Source organism: Falco naumanni, chromosome 9 (genome assembly GCF_017639655.2).
Source record: "Falco naumanni isolate bFalNau1 chromosome 9, bFalNau1.pat, whole genome shotgun sequence".
NCBI lineage: Eukaryota > Metazoa > Chordata > Aves > Falconiformes > Falconidae > Falco > Falco naumanni.
In genome coordinates, this window is record NC_054062.1 from 31,918,000 (window position 1) to 31,941,484 (window position 23,485).

General features: G+C 39.4%; 1 protein-coding gene across 8 annotated transcripts in view; it reads right to left on the reverse strand.

Annotated features, from left to right (window-relative positions):
- Positions 1-23,485, reverse strand: part of PCDH15 (protocadherin related 15) — a 443,015-nt gene that overhangs the window by 208,816 nt on the left and 210,714 nt on the right. For all 8 annotated transcript variants that reach the window (XM_040607327.1, XM_040607329.1, XM_040607326.1 and 5 more), the window contains 2 exons: positions 15,766-15,874; positions 10,883-10,995 (listed from right to left, as the gene is read on the reverse strand). In XM_040607327.1, coding sequence (XP_040463261.1) covers positions 10,883-10,995; positions 15,766-15,874 — 222 coding nt within the window. The remainder of the gene's footprint in view (positions 1-10,882; positions 10,996-15,765; positions 15,875-23,485) is intronic.

Sequence of the window (23,485 nt, forward strand, 5' to 3'; positions counted from 1 at the left end):
CTGCAAAAAGGAAATACAGCTATTTCTGTAAATAAAAGACATTACAGAACTTACCCTTTATGGATTTTATTATTTTCATTGCTCTGTGAGTGATGACAGATAATCTAGGGTCAATCTTAACTCAAAATCACTGGTCTTTCTAATGTGTATCTTCAACGCTCTAAAGGCAAGGAAAACATTTACCATACTGGAAAACATTTACCATACTGAGATGCTGCTAAACATGGGAAAAACTTGCCACTTTCAATATGTACGTGGTAACTTTGGAGAAAGACTGCTATGAAGCCACATGTTATTGACGTACAAGAAAGGGTTTGGGATTCCTGCATCTCTTTTTTCATCTCTTTATTCACAAATACAGAACTTGTCTCTGCGCTCAGATTTTTCACTCTACAAAACCCTTAACACTGTATTACACATAAGAGAAAAAAAGGCCATCGCAAAGAGAACAGAAGTTTCCAGACTATTTGGACTAGGTACACTTTTGTGACAGTGATAAACCAAGAGAAGTAATTGAAGACTGAGTTCACATAAGGGATGAACATTTGAAAAGGCAATTTAAAAAACAGTTATTGTACTTAATCTCTACAGGAGATGCACAGGAGTTCAACTGAAGTAATTCTTTCGAAGATTTCATCATTGTCAGGAAGTGAATTGAGCAACTATTTAATGAAACTGCATTTCTTCCATTCTAATGTGTCACCATGAGTGCAAAAACACTCACATTGTTCAGTTCATGTTCTATTTTGAGGCACAGCAATCACCTTGTTTCCCATTGTAGCTGATACATCTCTACTGTTGTGCAAGAACATCAGAGGAGACCATCTTCAGTTGCATTTCAAAAGAGAGACAAGGACAAAGCAGTTCCAGAACAAGGGCAAAATATTTTTGGAAAACCATGCTTGTCACGTGGTCTATATTTTATTTTCCACTTTTTACTCTAGAAAAATTTGAGAGAAAACACCAATACTTTGGAACATGAGCTTTTAAAAATACAGGTTACCTTCTAGAGACCTATTCAACAGCCATCACTGTCAAGTTTTCTCCAAGTTCTCAACTGCAGCCCAGACATGTACTTCAAACTAGTAAGTCTTCATCACATTGATTAAATTAAACAAGTGAGGCATTACTCTTTGTGCTGAAATCCCTATCTGCACCATCTTAAAATTTAGAAGAGCAAAGAGTAAGTACAAATCCTTTTAAATGAAAGAAGATATATTCTTTAAGATACACTGGAAGAGATGAAAATTAGAGCTACCCTGAACAAACACAGGTCAACAGATGTACGGAGCCAAGAGCTCAAAACAGGATGAGAGGAGTTGAAGGGTCACATTATTACAAAAACCTACCAAACACTGCAAATACGAAGTTTCTGAAGTGATGAAAAAAGTTAGATGAATTCAAGACTTGTTAAGTCTCAAAAAACATGGACTTTGAACCATTTCTGTAACTGCAGTCCTAGAATTTCCAGTCTAGTGAGTCTCAGTGATGCACATCTCATTTCCTGCTAGCACTGTGTTCTTCTGACACACATCAGAAAAGAACATCATAAGAGGAATTGTGCTAGATCAGACCAATAATCCATCCAGTGCAAAATCATGCTTGCAGCTGTGGCCAAAGACAGAAGCCTAGAGAAGAACTCAAGCAGCTCAGATTTTCCTGGATTTCTTTTTATACCAGTCGATTTTTCTTCATCAAGCCAGCCCTGCCTCCCCTTGAGCCCATGTCAACTTACAGCTCCACACTGCTGCTTGTCAAAGCACACACAATGCATTAGGTGAAGAACAACCTTATTTTCAATGTTTTAAACTTGCCACCTGCTTGTTTCATTTGATAACTCTTACCCGTTGCATCGCAGGAGACACTGAACTATTGATTCCTCTTCACTCTCAGAATTGTGACACTGTATTTTACAAGTGTCTATCATATCTTCTTCCTTCCTCACCTGATATGAACCTGCTTTGGTTCTGCTCTGTCCTTTTTGTGATACACAAAAAAACTGTGCACTGTGGTCAAGAAACATATACAGCCTAGATCTGTACAGTTCTGTGGTGATATTTTTCTCTGTTCTGTTCTCTACTTTTCGTACTTTTCCTAATGATTTCTAACATTCAATCTGCTTTTTTTTTTTTTTTTTGACAGCCACAGATCACTGAGCCAACCTTCACACTCAGTGATCAGTTACAATGCCAAGATCTCATTCCCAAGTCAAGCCAGAACTCACAGTTTTGCATAAAGGTCTAGGATGATCTTTTCTGACTTGTTTCACTTTAGTTTTAAGCTATGCCTAATTTTATCAGCCATTTTATCACCATCTCATTTGGTCTTGCAAAATCCTTCCGCAATTCTACAGTCAATCCTCATCTTTACTACCAGAATAGTGAGGGTGGGGCAACAGCATCTATGCCAATCAGCTAATCAGCCTGGCAAGGAGATGACAACCGACAACCAAGCGAGGAAATAGCTGGACCCAGGCTGGCCACCAAAGCCTGCAGGGTGGTATGAGCAGAAGGGACCCCATAATCATTAAAGCAGGGCTGAAGGGGGACCACCTCCACATGCACAAAAATAAGTGAATGCTGAAAGGTCAGCATGATAGGTAAGGCACTCATAGTCTTTCTGGGAAGTCAACGTGATCATATGACACCCCAGAAGTGTCTGTATACTAATGCACACATCATAGGAGCAGACACCAGCCTAACTCGGGGATCTGCTGGGCAGGATCACTCTGAGTATAGCTTTGGAAAGAAGCAGGGTGCAGGAAAACTGGCTGACCTTCAAAAATCAACTTCTCCAAGTCCAAAAGTGGTCCATCCTGACAAACAGGAAATCAAGGAAAGTTGGCAGCACACCTGGGTGAATGAGCAAGAAGCTCCTGAGAAAACTCAAACATTAAAAAAAGGAAGCTTGCAAGAACTAGGACCAGGGACAGGTGACACTGGAGGACTATAGAAACACTTTCTGGATATGCAGGTTAGGGTTAACATGCAGGTTTAGAAAAGCCAAAGCCCACCTGAAACTGAATGGCAAGAGGAAAGGCTGCTAAAGGTTCAGCAGCAGCAAAAGGAAGACTAGGGAAAACGTAGGCCTGCTGTTGGGTGGGACAGGGTGACAGGAGACATGGAAAAGGCTGCCATACTCAATGTCATCATCTTTTCAGTCTCCACAGGTAAAACCTGCCTTAAGTAATCTCCATCCCTAAGACCCATAGAAAAGTCTGAAGCAAGAAAGATAGAGGATCATTGCAGGGATATATCTGAAAAAACTGGACATGCACGAATCCAGTGGACCTGATGGGATGCACTCACACCTGCTAAGGGAGCTGGCCAATGCCACTGCAAGACCCCTCTGTACTATATTTGAAAGGTTTGTGGCAATTAGAGAGGTTCCTGAGGTCTAGAAGGAAACAAATGTTGCTTCTATCTGCAAGAAAGGTAAGAAGGAAGATCCAGGGAACTACACATCAGTCAACCTCACCTCAATGCTAGGGAAGGTCATGGTGGAGCAAGTAATTCCGGGAACTGTTTCCAAACATGAAGGACAAGGAGGTGGTTGGGAGTCGACAGTGTGGGTTTATGTAGGATGATTCATGCTTGACCACCCTGATAAGCCTCTAGAGTAAGATCAATGGCTTGGTGGCTGCGGGGAGAGCAGTGGATATTATTTATCTTGACATGAAGAATGCTTTTGACACTGTCTCCATATGATCTCATGAACCAACTGGTGAAGTATTGACTACCTAGACGGACAATGAGGTGAATTTAAAACTGGCTGAATTGCTGGGTATGCACTGTTCCAGTCCCACAGCATGAAGCCCAGCTGAAGGGCACTTGAGAGGTCTATCTAGGGGTTGATAGTGGTGTCAACACTGTTTAACATCTTTATTAACAACCCAGTTGACAGGACCAAGTGCACCCTTAGCAAGTTTGCAAAACTGCGAGAAGTGGCTAATTTGTCAGATGAGTGTGCTGCCATTCAGAGGGGCCTTGACAGGCTGCAGAAATGTGCAGATGAGAGTCCCACAAAGTTCAAAAAACAGGAAGATGCCAGGCCCTGCACCTGAAGAGCGATAACTCTAGGCACCAGTACACATTAGGAGCCAGGCAACTTGAAAGCAGCAGAGCCAGACATGGGGGTCCTGGAGGATGAACTGAACAAAATGCCCTTGCAGCAAACTTGTGCTGCATTAGAAAAGTATCAGTGGGTTGAGCGCTACTTTGAATTGCCAAGATGCATCAGGAGTGCTGGGACCAGTTCCGGGCAAAAAAAATACCGAAATGCAAGTTACTGCATTTAAACTTGAGAATAAATTCTTTTAACCTGAGACTAGTCGAACACTGAACCAGGTTGCCCAGAAAGGCTGTGGAGTTTCCAGCCTTGGAAATAGTCAACACCCAACCCACCTTCAACCTAAGCAGTGGAGCTGGACTGGACAATCTCCAGAGATGCCTGCCAGTCTCAGGAATATTATGATTGTGTAATAGCTCAGGATCATAATATGCTTTTTTTTTTTTTTTTTTTTTTTTTTTCAGTATTTCAACCACTGAGATCATTCCAAAGTCTCTTAAAAAACAAAAGGCCCCAGCCTAGTGCTGTGCTCAATGACCTACCTGTTTTTTTTAAACCCAATCATTTAGCCTTGCCCTCTGCACCTGCTTAGTGGCGGACAAAGCATCCTTACCGAGTCTTCCTGTACTTCCACTCAGAATAGAAAACAGTCCGTGTTCAATGAATAGATCATACAAAACATGGCACATATACACTTTACTTTCTGCCCTCAAAGTGCACATCTGTCCACAGTTTGATCCTGAGACTGTTGCTGAAGCTATGCCTTCTTTTCATGTAATGCTGCAAGCTTTCAACAGCCTCAAGAGCAATGGACAGGAAAGATCAAGGTAGCTCCCAATATGAACAGAGAAACCAATTAACCTCCAGTGTAAGCAAAAGGAAAGCATCACTTTCTGTCATTTCTGCTGAGATCCATATCAGGGAAAACCATGCACATTTGCAAAAGCCTTAACTATACTAGAACAGCCAATACATGTGCTGGGAGCGTCTCTCTGATCCAAAGCACCTCCATGAGAAAGGAAATGTGAGCTTTCCAGCTCCCAGGTGGTTTCTTGGTATGGGCAGGAAAACAGGCACAAATTCATGCCATGCCAGTAGCACAACAGTATTCATTTAATCAAACGCATGCACCAGCGGAGTACTTCATGTTTGTAGCCAGGCTTCGTACACAATCTTCCTTAACATGGGATGTGGTCTGGCTGATACTCGGGCTCAGTCTCTATATGCATACTCAAAGCAAGTACAACTGACTTATTCAGACCTTCCATGTCTAGTCACAGCCTATATAAATGCCACAGCCAATTCAACAGGGAGAAGCCTTCTAAAAATTCAAAATCACATTATTCAGAGATGCAAGGCGGGAGAATAAACAGAGTCAATATTACTGCTGGAAAGTAAACATCACTTCTTGCAGAATGGGAACCCAAACCAATTTTCTTGTAACACTGGAAAGTCAAACAATATCTGTTCAACTTTGATACACAGATTCGACCTTCTGTTACCACCCAAACACCAAGGAAATGCAACCCCACTACAGAATTGTTTCTATGGTATTATCTGTCACAAGGTTAATGCCAGTCAGACTGAAACACTACCTGGGGATAACAGATTTTTGAGAGAGGTACATAAGATACAGAAAATACTCTGTAAGGGTATTTTTCAAAATGTTCTACACATATGCAGCACGGTGTTGAATTACAGTTCTGCTACCACCACTGTTGAGAAGGCACCAAAACTACCTAGCAACTGTGACACAAACTAATTCTTTACATAAGAGTCTGCTCCCTAAAAGCTATAATCAGATTCAAGGAAAGGTCTTATAAAAATGCCAGGCTACAAATGTTATTTGAAGCTGTGAAACTTATTCACTCCTCCCTTTTCTTAAAATCTAATTAGGAGGCTTTTATTGAGATGTCCAGTTTACATGAATCCTTCCCAACACCCTAATGGCACAAATACAATCCAACAAAACAGACAGTGGTTTAAGAATTAACCATACAGGTTGTATGGAAACCTGCATTATAAATGCCATTTCCTTGGTACACAGGTATCCACATCACATAAACACTCCTCTGTTTTCCTACCACATGTTATAATATTAAAAATATTTTTAGTCATTAATACAAATATCCCCGTGTCATTAAAAACAGAAGAGCAGTTCTTGCAAGAGAAATAAAATTCCTGTCCTGGTTTTGACTCTGACATACATGCATTTTCTTGACACTGGGGAAAATTTTAGGAACTGATTGCTCAAGGTAAATAACATAGACTAGAGAGGTACAACCATGAAGTGAAAAGGTATGCCTATACTTCATTAGTCTCAAAATACTTCCAGTCTTTTTTTTTTTTTTTTATTGCAAGCCCTACAGGTTTTATAGCAATCCTGAATGAACAAAAGTCTTGATTCTTCCTTACTTACTGGATACCAAACCACTGAGAGAACCCATGCTGGAGAACCAGGGATAACTTCTGACATACATTATCAACTGGTTACACAACAGTTGCCAAGAAAACACTTTCCCTAACTCCTTAACTCTGTATTTTCAGTAGGACCATGCTGTGTCTTAACAGAGTTGACAAAGTTTCTGTAGTCATAGTAAATAACATGGCTATTTATTTAGAGGAGGACCACTTTTAGCTTTACAAGACACTGAAATAACCTAAGAAGTCATGATTTAAGTATTTTATAAAGAAAAAAACTCTTTATGATTTGCTAGTGACAATTTCTCCTCCAAATCTCCATATATGTATCCTTTGGGCTTGACTGACAGCCTGTGTGGTAATGTTGCTCCTCATCCTCAGCCTACTCTGAAAGTCACATGAGTCCCCATGAGCTAAATTGCCAGTCAGCATGAGTAATTTTATCAAAATCTGGTTTCTTACAGGTGTGGTAAATTCCTCTGTAGTGTAGCATTTCCATTCATTATTATTTTGTATAGTATAAGCACATCTAGGCTTCAATAGTCCATCCAATTTGCAATCTGATTTTAATAGCACTGTCAGGTTAGATTTTGTCTGGCTGATAAATAACCAATGTTCAAATAGGAAAGAATCAAAGCACATCAATTTCATTAATTCTCTTACTTGTTTCATGGTATACGTGTGTCAAAAAAAAACCCAAACCAAAACTCACTGACACTTTTTAGAGCTAGTAACAAGAACATAGTCTCATGTCTACAGTGCAATGGTCATATTTTTTCTGGAAAGGTGATCAAAGTTGCTGCCATTTTCTTAAACAGTTATACCCTCTTACACAAGCAAAATGGTATCAGAGGTGAAGTTAACTCTGTTGAGGACTAAACAGATTATACACCTTCATGTTACAAATCATTGCCCTCCAGGAGAAAGATAGCTACTACAGTGACAATAGTAAGGAAATGTAGTTTTAAAAAGTTTTATTATTTTATTGAGAATCTCAGGAGATTTTTCAGCAAGGCTGTCGCAAATATGTCATTATTTTTTAGCCTTTGAGTCTGCTGAAAGTGTGCTCCCTTTCACTGTAGCTTTGGTTTGATTTCTCTAGCAACCACCTTCTGTAAAGCAGGACCATCTGCTCCAGAGGACATTGTTCCCTCTCCAAATTGTCTGCTCTCCAAAGAGACATGCAAGTCCCTGCCTTTATGAACATAAATTTTCAAACACCATATATATGTATTTATAAATAAAACTTACTCCAAAAAATGTATTTCAAAAACAGAACTCATATTACTGGCTGTGGTTTTGCACGTCAGGGACAATCTCTTATAACAGAAGCAACAGTAAGTAAAGGCAAAGAACACTTACAATTCATAATGTTCACAGCCTTACATATTTTGGGTCTCATACAGACTGCTTTTAGTTACGGTATTATTAACATCAGAAAGGCCTTTCCCATTAAAGGCTCTAAATCCACATGCATATTGTGACACGCTTCCAGTTGCCACACAGAAATTTCAATGGGACACACAAAAAATATGTTATTTTGTAAAAGCCCCTGTTGCTTTGCAGGGGATGGAAGTGACAAGAGCTTCCCTAGGAGGCCCAAGAAGTTTGCCTCCTTGCTTATCAAATATGTTCAGGAGATAGCAGGGAGACTGAAAACCAGCATTTCTTATTAAGAAGTTTGGCTTTCTCCATTGTCTACCTATTTGAGAATTCAACATTTATCAGCAATGTTTTTATACCACAGATGAGTGCACCGATTTCCTGCCTGCCTTACTTCATGCATTCTAACTTCCATGTATTGACTTAACCACCTTTTCCATTCGCTGTTTTCCACAATATTTTGGCAGAAAAAGGTTGATCTCCTGATATCAGAAACAATATTTTAAAGATTACATTTAGTGAGTTCTGCAAAACCAGTGTATTTTCTTTTTGAAGGGAAACATCACACATTGCACTCCTCCAGGATAAATAAAATCAGATTCAACAATGTCAACACCGTGAAAAATGCAAACTCGAGAATGTGCAACACAAGAACCTGAAGATTTTATTTGGTACAAGTCTGAGACATTACACGAGCTCATAAGGTCCCTGAATAACACAGCATTAAAACTTTTATTATTCTTTCAGACTGATAATTTTCCTTATTATCTCCTTGACTGCACATATAACACAGCGATATGAACTTAATAATGCCTATAAACATTTCCATTAACAACAGAGTTTGCTATTTAGGCACACAGAATGTGATACCAGACCAGTGTAATTGATTTTTTTAATTGATGTATTGTGCTACTGTATACGGGTGCTGAACTTGGAAAACAACAACAATGAAACCACAGCACTATGGGGCTTTAACCCATAACTTCTTAGCCTATTTATTTAGATGTTAATCCACCTAATTTTCTTCAGCTGTCCCAGTGACAGCAGAACTCCACAACAGGAAGAAAGCTCAAAACCATATTATTAAAAAATCCAATCACAAATTATTTCATTCTAAGAGTATTACAAGCTTTGGACTTTGATGCATATATAATCAACTGAGGTAGAAAATTAACACAAGTATTTTAAAAGGTGCCAATTTATTCAAAATCCCTATAAACAGCAATTTTGTTTCATCTTGTATCTATACTCACAGCTATGTTCCTCAGAAGATGCAGAAAGGACCTGTGTATTAATAATCTTATTACCTTCTTTCCAGAGAAACTGCTGCTCTCTCAGACATGCACAGAGGGAGCCTGCAAATCTATCCCTAACTCTCACATGCTTAATAAATGCTCAAAGTTAGTATAAAAAAAAGAATTCCTACAAGTTAACCAGGTACTAGCTACAGTCAGCTTTTGCATGGCCCTGCACAGGCACAGACACCACTGGGGACCTAGGCTGCTGTGTCACACCGTATTAGTGTGACACTTTTCCCTTATTTCAAAAGCATTTTCATTCCCCCTTATTTCAAGAGCAGAAGCGCGTATCAGTGCTCTCCCCACTCCCAAATGATTGAAACCATCAGTTTTGCTTCTGCTCTGAAGGGAAAAAAAACCCAAAATACTACTCAGATTTTCCCTGAGGAATAGTAAGGATTTTGGTCTGACTGCACGACAGGCCAAAAGCATCAAGGCTGGGAGCGAGCAAAACCATGGCACATGATTTCAAAGAGACCGGTTCATAGAGCGGTACAGAAGTAGCTGCTCTCACCAAGGTGACTCCATGCTGCCAGTACCCCCAAAAAACGTTTTGGGTGTAGGAGAGGCCAATAAATAATTCTTACCATATGAGTACAACCCATAGAAATAGATTAACAGGACTAACAAACAGCAAGAGCTTTATGACATCCCTGTGTTAAAACACACTGCAGTTTGGAAAGCCCGCTCCTTATTCTACTGAAATACACTCACAAATACACAAGTGATCTACTACTTTAACATAGACTACTGCAATTCCTTTCTTTTTTATTTGCTCCTCTCCAAATCTACAGCAAAATCTAAACAATTTTCTGTGTTATTACACAACAGCTTTAGGACAACTCCAGACTGTCTCCAAAAGAACCAAATGTAATTTTGCTCTGTTCTCATTAGACACTGTCTTTACTGAACTGGCTGTTGCAGTTTGTTCACTCAAATTTCACCTGCAGCAAAGCTTATGGCTTTGTACAGTTTTGGTCAAAGTAAAACTAATAGCTTACTACATTTAACAAGTTAAGCAATTAAATACTGACATCACCTCCTATACTTTTCCCCTATCCTCAAACTGGCAAAGAAAACAGCAAATATCTAAAGTATTTTATACTTTAAATAAAGTATAAACTTTAAAAGTGGTTTAAGCCTCTTCCTAGCAACAGGAGCTGAATGAGATCAGCACTGGTTATATGTCCGAAGCTTTCTTTTTATTCAGTAGAAGAGCTCTGGAGTGACCTTTTTTTTTTTTTTTTAATCATCCCTGAACAAAAACCAAACAAAAATCATGCTGAGAAATTTCTACAACATTTCAAGAAAGCTGAAGTTGAGGTGATTTTTTTTGTTCTTCTTGTCCCCAGTATTCAGTACTCTGACAATTACTTGTACCTATACGATTCTCTAGCATGGGTTGTGAACTGGATAAAATGTGAAATAACTTAACATGCATTCTCAGGACAACAGAGTTTGTAAAAAGCAAATGTGAAGTGGTTCACACATTATCAATATAACATGAAATGTTAGAACTCCACCATGATTCATCCCCTTTTCAAAAATACTTCACACCCTTCTTCCCTGTGACTGTGCTAAATGATGCCTGAAAGCTAAAAAATAAAACAAAGCAGGAAAGACAAGCAAATCTACCCCACATATTCTCTAGGGCTTTTTGTTACTAACCAGTTTTCAAAAGCATACAGAAATATGAAATCAGCCAAAATTACCTTAATAACCAAGTCAAACTTCTGGTGTAAATCCCTATTTATTGGCTTTAGGAGTGTCAGTACAGCTGTTGTGAGATTCATATGGAAATACTGTGGATAATCCTCAGGAGTGCCTGTAAAAAGACATAGAGGTTTGAACAAAAGGTTTCTGACAGATTTAGTTAAACAATATATTTTACTTGTTAGTCATCAAAGGAACAAAACCTAATCTCGCTATTAAAAGGATAAAATACTGCATCATGTGTACATGGAGCTTAAGGATGCTACTAACATTATGTCTTTAATATTACATTATTCCCTTACTCTCCTTAACCATGAAGACTCTTCTCAACTGGGAATCCCTAAGTACTTGATAACAAGAGGCCCAAACACACCGGCAGCCGGTGGAAATTCTGCTTCTCAGCTTCCAGGAGATACCTATAAATCTGATCAGATAAGAACACATGCGGAAAAATGAGCTCTCACTGCAAATCATCTTCCACTTGTATCTACCACACTCCCGAAACCCAACTTGCTAAACACATGCCACTGAGATTTTCTCTTCCCAGCTTTGAAGTACATTTCCCCTGAGGTACTGCTGGACATACACTGACATTAGCCACAAAGTAAAGAACACTGAACTTTTTTTTTGAGTGCACACACTTAAAGAAAACATGCAGTGAAATAATGTGACAAAGATGTTACCACTAAGTTCAAGATAGCCATGTTACTGCTCACAGATGATGCCCCAACATTTGCAATTTAAAATGCACCTTTTAAATGCCTTAGTTCTTGTAGCCTTCTGTTGCTGCACCTCTGGGCAAGCTCTTTAATCAATTACTAATAACATGCACATAAATAATAACAAGAGATATGTTATTTTAGAAATTATTCTAAGAAAAGAAGCTTCTCATCAGAGAGGAAGTACCAGATGAAACCTCATCTAACAGCTTCATTTATTGTCAGCAGTAAGTAGTGTCTTCATGGCTGTGAATTTCCACGATACTCTCCAACCCAGTTAAAACAGAAGCAGCCAGAGCCTAAACAGATTTGTGAACTTGTGGAGATTCAGCAATGGCTATGCAAAGGATGGAGACGGCCATGACCCTGCTGTGCCTGGACCCTAGGCTGGCCAGCGAGGAAGCTGTAGCCCAAAAACATTGCCGTAGAACGGCGCTCAAGTCAAATGGCTGTAGCAGCACAGCCTGGCACAGGAGGAGGTAAGAATTAAGCTCCAGTGATTTTGAGCCACATGATTTTCAAAAAAAGTATACAAAAAAAGTAGCAATAGTGGAGCATTAACTGTCAGAGGAGGATGAAGCAATAAGCATATGGAATACCATTCAGCTTGCTTATCAGGGAACAGAGACTATACCACTTTATTATATATTTTTTTTTAAGACAAAGGGATGTACTCTCCTCATTTGCATGGCAGAAAACTGTATCCATCTTCTCCAGTCTCTATGTCTCATCCTAGTTTGTTTTGATTTAACTGTGACTTTCCCTGAGCCAGCCTGACTCACAGCTGGGGAGACGTGAGAGCACATATCTGAACAGAGCAGAGCTCAGAAAGCTGAAGCATTTAGAAACAGCATGAACTCTGCCATCTCACAGCTTATCAATATTACTAAAAGTATCTGAAGAAACCAAAATATACTGATTACAAGACTAAGATCTTGAGCATTCTGGGCCTAGGAATAGTCCTGTGTAGCAGCTGAGAGGCAAAGAGCATTCCTGGCTGATAGTATTAATGCCCCAGTAAGTCCCTCGAGCCCTTGAGTTACGATATCTTAAAGCAGCCATGAGAGCAGTACAAATATTGCTGTGCCAAATCCTCAATCCAGTCTAACAGGGCATAAGATTCAACACAAAAAAAGACCACTTTTCCTGATAAACAATGCTGTTATTTGTTCACCTTTCAACCGGAACGATTAGAAACTGCTTTTAGAAAGCCAGTAGCTATCCTAGGAGATAAGATTACTGTCCAAACTCATGTGCAATAATTTAATTTGCAACTCACCAAATGACAACCATTCGCTAGATATGTATCTACACATACACACACACACTGTACATATTTTGTGACTATCTCTGTATACATGTATGCCACAGACTCAAAGAGTAGAAACAGGAAGAACCACTATGGATCATTTTTTCTATTACAACATAAATGCTGAGTTTCTAGCTCCAAGTCCTGCATCTCCCTGCCCCACATTTAAATTCCTCTCCTAATCAAATGATTTCATTTTTTAAGAGCACTAGGCATCTAGCAGGAACTCCAAGCTTTTGGCAGATAATATATTGCTGTAGTCTTAGGAAGCTACACATCACGAGGGCTGATGCTGAAGCTAAGAAAAATCAAGAGATTAAGGACTAAATGCAAAAGCACCCAGAAATAAGAAAAGTCGTTCCCTGAAAGAGAAAAAATATGTAGGGGAGGACAGAGACAGCTGTAAGAGGCACAAAGCGATCTACAGAAGGGAAGATGAAGCTAATACTATGTAAGGATTCCAAGAAAGAAGCAAAGATAAATAAATAGATTGCTAACAGGTAAAGGAGGAAAAGATAGTGAGGAAGACAATTAGGATAGTAAAAATCAGAGTATAATAGAGCTGGATTGCATGAATCATAAGTGATGATGCCTCAGCAGCCTAGCTGCTGCCTATCATAGAAAGGGTCCAAACTCCAGGATACCTTAAATTCTGAAAGTAAAGTTTTCCAGGAACAGAGATATCTGCTTCTGCATACACAAAAGTATTTGTATTTTGACAGAGCAGCACAACCCTCCGTTACCTATCTGTGTTAACTCACGGTGTTACCTATCTGCTTCCAGAAAGGAGGAATTGCCTACTGTAACTTTGTGTCTTCAAAACGTGTTGTCTGTGTATTACAGACATACACTACTGGTCAGAGAACTGTTCACAGCACCCCTACACTGCCAGCCAGTCTCTCATGGGTCAAACCTGCAAGTATAAGTAACTCAGGAAAAGCAGAGGCCTAAAGCTCTATGGATGAGCTCTGAGTCTCCTGCCTCCAGAAGTTCACCTCGTCTGTGTGTTTGCAGGGGTCTAGGGTATCAAAATGTGGCAAGCCAGCACACACCAGTAGGTTCATAAGGACCCTTGAGAACAAAGGACAGCACGTGAAGGGTGGCACATGATTTCTTTTCTGTACTTCAGCACAGAGATGAGATTGCACCATATGCACCAAAAAGGAACACTGAGTGCTTAACAGACCTCTGATTACACTCTGATTACCCCTTCTATCTTGATGATCTGTGCTAGTTTTCGCTGGGGTAGACTTAATTTTCTTATCAGTAGTTAGCATGGGGATGTGTTTTGGATTTGTGCTGAAAGTAGTGTTGGGAACACAGAGGAAAGCCTTTCCACTGATAAATGCTCAAACCAAACCAAACTGCTATAATACCTCTTTCTGAATTATTTCTTTGAGGTCAAAGCAGTCATTCAAATGTTAAATTTGTCACAGGTTACCAAACCACAATTTTTAAGAAGTTCACTCCTGAAGAACTTTTAAAGTTCTTTGCATAAGTTGCAAACAGACTAAATGTTGCACTAGGGCATAACTGTCAATACCAGAATTTATAAATAAGCCAAGTCAATTTATAAATAAACCAAGTCAATTCTCAAACATAAAAAACCTCTAGCATATTTACTCTACAAATATTTATAAATTCCTTTACAAAACAGTTTTGCTGGAAGAGGACTAGCTGACAGCAGTGCATCATTTGGTCTGCCAGATTTGAATCCAGTCACAGCCTGAAGAAATCTAGCTTGCCATGTCCCTTGCCATGGTCCTGGGAGCAGAGCCCTGGAAATGCCTCAAACCAGTCTGTTGGCAATGAGCAGGCTCAGGGTCCTGCATTTTGCTCACAGAGCTTGGGACTTGCACATTCAGTACAATAGTACCTGGTGTGGTAGCAATTAATTGTACATTCTTAAGATGGCTCTTAATCAAACCATCTTAAAACATTTGATATCATTAAAACAATGATATCAAACCATCACACCTACTACTATTCCCCTTTCACAACAGAACTACAATATACGTAAGCATCCTTTTTGGTTCTTTTGTTGTTTTTTGGTTTTTAATAACAAGCAAAACTATGCAATCTGCTCATTAAAATCTTCACTTCCACCTCTCCACAGATGAGAAAGCTGTGTAGCTGCACTTTAACACAGCAAACACGAAAAAGATGTGATTCCACAAAACACACGACTGCAAACCACTGCCTTAGGCCTTTTCATTATCAAATCATACAAGCTAAGCAACTGGAAACAAATGCCAAAGAAGGAAAGTAGCAGGGGAAAAAAATAAAAATACATAGCAGAATACAAGACATGCCCCAGCAAAGTGGCTACTCTCTGAACTCTTTCTAGAACTGCATTCCTCTCTGGCCAGAAAACAGCAGTCAACTCAACAAACACTGAATTACAAGGGAAAGCATGCAAGCTGACAGGCAGCAAAATTAAAGGTGGATGCAGTAGGACCCTTTAAATTCCTCTGTACCAGAAGACTTTCGTAATGAAACCTGCTCTAATTGCCTTTCTTTAGCATTTTTTATTGTGCCTTTGGACCTGTGAATGAAAAGTGCATTGCAGCAAAACTACAAGCACAGACAAGTCTCTCTACTTTTGCTTGCTGTGTTGTTCCAACCACTAAACCAGACAATACTGAATCTAATCAGAATAAATAATAAATAATGCAAGCACTTGAAATAAGCTTCTAAATTGCAATTAAACATAAATAGGTAGGACAATGATTTCAAGCATCCCACTAACCACGAGATGAATTTTTATTAGGTTTCCACTTTCCCAGTCAATCTTTCTGGCTGGTCATAATAAAGTGACTGATCGTAAGTGATAGCAAGAGTAGCAGACACCAACCAACTAGGATGGAATAGAGGATGCCCGGTCGATCTGAAGGAGGCTGGATGTTTCGGTCCTGATCTATGGCTTGTATGGGTGGAGTGACACTGATGGGATTCACACGTGCCTGAAATGACAAATCAGACAGATTTGAAACAGACAAATTAGAAAGCCAGTACACAGATCTTTAGGTTTTACATAAAAAACATCTCACTGAAAAGGATATTCGCTGAAACTGCAGGAGAAAAGCCTCATATTTCAGAGAATGCTTACAGTACATGACCCTTTTGAAATAAAAATTCAGTAGGCAACAAATATATTTCTACAGCAATCTCCTTTCTTTGAGACACATCTTACACGATAATAGTATCTTCAAGGAAAGGAAACTTGCAAATGTTCAAGCAAATGCTTGACTATGCTTTTATAAACAGTCCCTTGAATCAGGTATTTCAGACATCATCATAGCAGTGAAATACAGAAAATGCTTTAAAAAAGGAAATAACAACAAATCAGATTTGAGAATCATTAGGAGCTACAGTGGCAGTGATACATGTATACATACTGCAAAAGAAATTCAAGCCAAGGTACAGACATTTCAAGGATAGGTACAATTGGGAAGTTTGAATGGACATTGCAATAATTCACACTGTTATTCAAAGTAGAGTGATCTCACATGCCAAACATGGATAGAAAGCCAGAAAAGGCATTTGCAAGCTTTCATCTTGTTCAGTATTTCTGGGCCCATTTTTTTACCTACCAACTTAACAGCTTCCTGTACCTACTAACAGCATTAATCCCTCACTGTTGCTTTGAGTATTTTCTAGTTTTCCTATGCTGATACAGTCTCCAGTCACAACACCAGAGCTGCCATTCCCAACTCTAAAATAACAGTTTCAGTAACCTTGGCTGCTCAATCATCTAGAAATGTAGCTAGTCCACGAATGTATGTACACCAGTCTTTTCCGTCCCTTGGAACTTTTTGCATGGCAAAAATGTTTAATAACCTCTATGAAAAACCAGAGACATATTTCCCACATACAACTAATCCTGGCAGCCTTTGCTCTGGAAAGCTCTGACACTCCATGTTCTGCAAGAGGGAACTTGAAATTCAGAGTAGGAACAGGAATGAGACAAGCCCGCGCTTGGCCAAGTTTTGGCACAGCCTTTAGAAATCCTCCTGCTGCAATCTGGAAGGAACCTGCAAGAGCTTTAACAGTGCCTGTCAATAAACCTAGAGGGAAAAGAGGTGAACCAGGAGGAGACCAAGATGGAATGAATACAAGGCAGTTTGCAAGAGAGAAGAGTTAATAACCCCTCCTGTAATTTTGAATACGTAGCCTTATTGTCATCTGCAATAATACAAGCTATTCTGCCCACGGTTTGCCCACCTAGAAGTCATTTCCTACAGGCTACTAAGGTCCAATGAGGCTTTTCCAGGCTCATGACCCAAGGCTTGCAGCCACGCATGGTTACACAGCTCTCGGCTTTGGGTGCAGAGCATCTGCCTACCAACACAGGACTGGTACCTCCTCACTCTACCTCTCAGCTCATGGCTTTTTCCACAGTTCCCAACAAGCAGGCGAGGTCTTTTGTCACATGCCTGTTTCCACTTTTGACTCTTTAAAAAATTAAACTCTTAAAAGCATAATGAGGAACAGACAAGCTCAAAATAGGCATAAAGAAATAGAAAAGATGTATTTGACACATTTGAATTTTTAAAATGCTTTAGGACTGCATAAAAATTACATGCTGAGAGATAAGATTATGCATAAAACTGCCCAAGACTAAAATGTTATTTTTAAATTTACAGATCAATTGAAGCACTCTCAGACAAATCTACATTGTAGTTAAAACCACACCCACAACAAAACCATGAAAGTCAAAAACCAAAACAATCTCATTTGCTAAGCTGGCTAGGTTCCAAACTCACCATTATAGCACTTCAGGCCAAGCCAAAACATCCGAATCTATGCTAGAATAACAGCGATGGATCTGGCCTTGTCAATAATGAGCTGTCAGCTGTACCCAACTGCTGAAACTAGACTAAAATAGTAATTGTTGGATATGTAACTCAGATAGCAAGGACATGTGCTTTACTGTCCAGTTCAAGGAGAAGTTTGAGAGCAGCATTTAGAAAAACTGCAATTGAAATTAAACAGGTTCTACTTGAACAATGGGTATTTTATCCCACACTGCCACCACTACACTGATTCCTCAGAGTCAAAGCCATCAATTAACAGAAGCAAGTTGTATAAGAAAGTGAAATAGTATAATTAAAACTGAAACATGAAATCCATTCAATTTTTAAGTAAGTTGCTTTTCTAAGTACCGTACACCCTGATATGGGCTGCTTATAAACCAGAAGATTTCATGCAACAAGATCAGTTGCAATCCGCTAAAATGTATAGGGATAATTTAAAGCTGTTTTGATTTAAATAGCCTGATGTGCCTTGAAGCAAAGTTAAAGATACTTTCATATTGTTTCAATAATCCATAGATAATGCAAGTATCTTTTTCATTTAAATTAGAACGATGGAAACATAACTGCACAAAGAAGCAGCCATTAAGTATGTTAATAAATTTGTAAAAGGATGTGTAGGATCATTTCAGGAGGTGTACATATACTTTTCATGAAAAATAATTATTTTAAGAATTTGTAGTCAAAACATGCTCTGATCAATAGCAGTAATAACTATGATTATTACATAGAGATACTTCTTTCTTTCCTGAGCACTTTAAAATGTAAAAGGCACAAACAGGTGCTCACAACTTCCCCCGAGTCCTGCTGCTATGGTGCTGCTTGGCAGAAAAGCTGTCGGGGCTCATGGGGCCAGGCAGCTCCCCAGACAGAGCCCATCTTGCTGGGGTGGGGCCCCAGTCCTGCCCCCAAAACTGTTCTGCATATCACAGTTACCAGTTGTTGCTAGAGACCTGCAGACTACCATGGTACAATACTCACCACCATGTTCGCCAGAAGGTTCACAGAAAAGATGAGGATTTGCTAAGCCCTTTGAGAGAGTGGACGTGGTCACATACAGACAGAAGGTGGCTCCTGACTTAAGAAGAGGAGGTGGAGCCTCCTTCCAGCTCTGCAGAGTAGGCAAATGTTACAAAACAGAGTCTGTGACAGCCACCACTGTGTAATAGATCTAACATCCTTACAAAAGACAGCCCTATCATTGTCGATCTCAGCCTCAAAGAAGAGCTTCATAAAAAGATGGAAGCCCATTAGAAAGAAGTGAAAACGTTACTGAGTGAAATGTTCGTGGGGCCCATGACTGCTTAAGGACACTCAGTTCAAGGCAAAGAAAATGTCCATGGGGTTTTTATTGAGACAGGCTTGAGAAAGTGCAAGTCAGCATGGCTACACAGTAGTGCAGGGAAGGTTACTCAGGTTAAACAGATGGCCTTCAAAAACAGCCATGTCTTAGTGAAGAACATAAAAGGGTCCACAAGTTCTGGCAGCAGCAGGTGATTAAAAAACAAACAAACAAGGAGAACCTGTCAGTTCTAGGGTAAAATGTGCAATAATTTATTTACTTCTCCCCATTAGGGAAGAGATTTCTCAGTTATTGGTTTTGGTATTAACAGACTTCCAGGTGCTCCAATACAGAAGAACTCACCATCAGGAAGGCCAGAAAAAAAAAAAAAGGGACCGAACCCCCAACTTGCAAATGTTATCACAGTATTAATACATAATAATAGAAAAAATCTTTCTTCAAACAGAACTGTGACAGGAAGCCTGCCAGGGTGCCTGCAGGGCCCAGAGATGATCAAGAGGGGGAGGTGGGGGGGTAGCTCAGAGAGAATAAGGTAGCAGCACAAAATCTCAATTTTTTTTCCTTCTTTTGTGTTCACCATGAAAGGACTCTGATGGGGCGCATGCCAGCACCTTCTCTATGTGAGATGTCTAGAAGGTCCTGCAAAAAATCATAGCATTCAGACACATTATGGACTGAACAAGCCAAATGAAGAGTAACATGAGGCCAAGGGCAGATGTATTTCTAATGGAAGGCAAGAGTGAGTCACATGAACCTGTTGTGCTATGTAATTTCTTGCTTAAAAGTGCTTTGGTACCTGAAGAACAGCAGGTGGCAAATGTAATACCAGAATTAAAAGGGTCCCAGGGTGACCCAGGGGAATACCATCATGAAACCTGAGGCTTATACCAAGAAAAATCAGCAGGTGATAAAATAACAGTCTGAGAAAACACAGAAATAAATACTACAGGGCGTTTGGTTTTCTGCAAAGGGAAATCCAGTCTCTCAAACTTACTGTGGTTCCATGCAGGAATCACTGGCACATGGATACCGCAGAACCATGTGATACAGCACGTGTAGACTTCCAGCCAACTTTGACAAGCTCCCTGACAAAATACTCCTAAGGAAATTTGGCCTTGACAGAAAACAAGATCTGTGTATACAGAAAGACACATGAGGCAGAGGAGGAGGAAGCTTTCAGTTCACATAGGAAAAGAGGGGAGATCAAAAGGGATCTGTGCTAGTATCGGAGTCGCTCGGCTCATTCCTATGTGACCTCGGCAACGTGGGGGAGAGCACACTAAGAGAATTACAGATTATACTCAATTACTCAGAGCAGAGATTATGAGGGTCACCTGCAAAAGACTAGTTTTAAGCACTGAAGACCACACAAATGAAGTACCTCAAGATTTTTCACATTTTCCTTTTACATATAAAGTTGTTTTGTGAAAAATCACCAACCAAAACTCTCAGAGAAATTTTCTCAGCAATACTTTGGAGGGCAATGAGTCAAAACCATCCTCCTTTTCAATGAAATCAAACAAGACTTGACTGCTTAGGGGCTATGAGGACAAAGCACTGGCAATCTTTCCCTCATGTTTATTTCAATGGAAAGATCTCTCATAATTCATTATGAAATGATCAGTGAATAATAAAAATGTTTATTCACCAATATCATAAAACAGTGCCATCCACCCTACCCCAGTCATCAAATGATAAAAACTTCAAAAAGCAGCAGCATTGAGTTTCTGTCATGGGACAAATGTGAAAGAGGAATGGGAAAGACCTGAAGTTACTGTTATTAAATCAAAAGGGCTAGAAAAGAAAAGAAAAAAACCCAAACACAACAGCAAATATTCATTCAAATGCTTTGTCTCAATGCATTTAGTGTAGCTGGAAAATGCTTATAATGATTTGCTACATTGTTTTTATGTCTTGCTCTTGGACCTGTGAGGTTAGCCAAAATTTGGCTGCAAATTGTTTGTTTAGAAGAGAAAGAGATAATGGAGCCTGGTCTGTTTTAAGCAGTCCTGTTTACTCAGTAGAAAGCTTCCCTGGAGAGGAAAGAAACTCCGCTTTCAGACACAGTACTCTTATATCTTTGAACATACTTCAACTACAGAAACTCTTGAAACTCTTTTTGCTTTTATTCAGGAACTGACTACTATCACCACATGTGAGCCTATCTCTGATGTTTCCTTCTCTGTCTGTTTTTCTCACATCTTCGTAATGCACTGAAACTCAGCTGTTCTCTCCCTTTCAAATGGTGACACATGGCTAGAATACAGGTATCTAAGGGGGATAACATGATAATAAAATAATAATGACTGGCAGAAATTTCCCTTTTTTTTTTTTTTTGTCTTACCTGAAAAATACCTTAAACAATGTAAAGCAAAAGATCTTTAAACCAGCACATCATTGATTAGTCCCAAAACTTACAAAGTAAGTTTGCTTTGCATTTGTGCAAGAATGTTTTATGCTCCTACTAAGGATAGCAAAGAAAAAGAACAACTGATTTTTTACTTATTAACATGCAGCTTAATAAATTTGGGGCTACAGCTGCATTCAAAAGTCCAAAACCAGAGATTTCTATCTTTTCCATTGTCTACCTGAGATGCACAGCTAAATTTGCCAACTGTATCTATTTATGAAGAACTGCTTCCTCTAGGTAAGACAAGAAGAAAAGAGAAAATGACACATTTTTAGAGTTAGAATAACAACACCTTTTTTTGTAGCAAGCTGTTTGGTGGTTTTTGGTTGGGTTTTTCTTCTACGAAAATGATTGTGTTCTGTCACAGCACTCTCAAAACTAGCTGGCTGCAACGAGGTCTTTTACCATTACATACCAGCATACTCTTCATGTCAGTCCCTCTGCTACCTTCTCCTAGTCTCTCCTCATCCAGGACACACATTCTTTCTTACTTCTCTCTGTTTCTTCCTCCTTTCTCTTCCTTGGCTGCCCAACCACTTAACAGAACCAGCCACAGCTGCACCTTGTCTACATCAGCCAACTCACCGCCCCTGAAGCCAGCCCACAGCTGTATATTATCAATGTTAATTAACCCAGCTTCATTCCTCTACAGTGTTCTAGGATGCTGAATCACAGTTAACCTTCCTGACCAGGACACTGCCTATTTTTGAGCAAGTACATTATTAATAAAAGAACTGTCTTTTACTTGATTGAAGACAACAGACCATGAATCAGTCAGAGGTTCACAAACAGGGCTGATGCTGCTTTGTTGATTCACAACCATTTCAGCTCCCACCTGCCTGCCCTGAGATGCTCCTGGGAGTCTGTAGTCTGAGTCACTACACAGGCAGAAATAAACATTACCAACTGCTGTAAAAGATAAAACCATATGAAAAGGAGGAGTTCCCAAACTCCTCTTCGGATTCACCAATGTGATCTTCCTACCCAGAGTGCTCCTATGTCTATTAGCCTGCATGAAATCCGCTAACAGAAGGGACAAAACCTATGTCTTTAGACTTTATTACTGTGTTCAAACATGGCAAGACATTTTCTACCAATAAATTCACATGGAAGACTAAGTTTTAAGACACAAACAAAGACTGAAAAAAACAACAAAAAAGGAAAAATTAAAAAAAGGAACATTGTGAAAATATGCATTACTCCAGGTTGACCAAAGTAAGATACATCACAGTGCCTTGAGCAACAATCCACCAAAAAAAGGAATGTTCACTTACATTAGTATTTTTATTTGCCAGTTTGTGGCAGCATTTCTTAGGCAGACACATTTAACTGACCTTTACCCAATATATGTGCTATTAACACAGCTGTGAAAACCCATCCTAAATTACAGTCTTACCAAATAAATTGGTATTCTTGTAAAATAATTTCCTAAGTAAGCTCTGTGTTACCTATTCAATTGTTCCTAGGAGCTCTAAGGCATTCATATACACATATAAGACCTGTTCCATGGAAGTATGCAGGATATTTATCAGATGTCAAATTTTGAAGACTTAAGCATTTTCGATAACCAGCTCAATGACTTGTCTAATATTGAAAAATCTTAAACACCTCCCCAGACATTTTCCTCTAAGAATGTAAGAATATATATTCAACTGTGAAAACACCACACCTAATTCCTAAATATGAATTTACTCTAATTTATTCAGATTCAGTACATTAAAATTTTCATTGATTTTGGGGGAGAGGTTAAGAAAGATACTTTTTTATATGATGGCAAATAAGTATTTTGATCTGCATCAGCTCAACTGACAGCCCTGCAACAGAGATTGCTTCCAACACTAGAAGACTGATGACATTATGTCACTCAATTGGCAACAAACTATAAAAAGTCATCTTTTTCTCTATGTTTCCAAGTATTTCTCCCTTTTTCCTCTTCTGTCTTCACATTTGCTAAGTGTCAGAGTGGTAACCCTCTCCCACCTCCCTAACCCATCCCACTGTCCACACCGGCATGCCCCATCAATAACTGCAAGTGGACCCAGCTGCC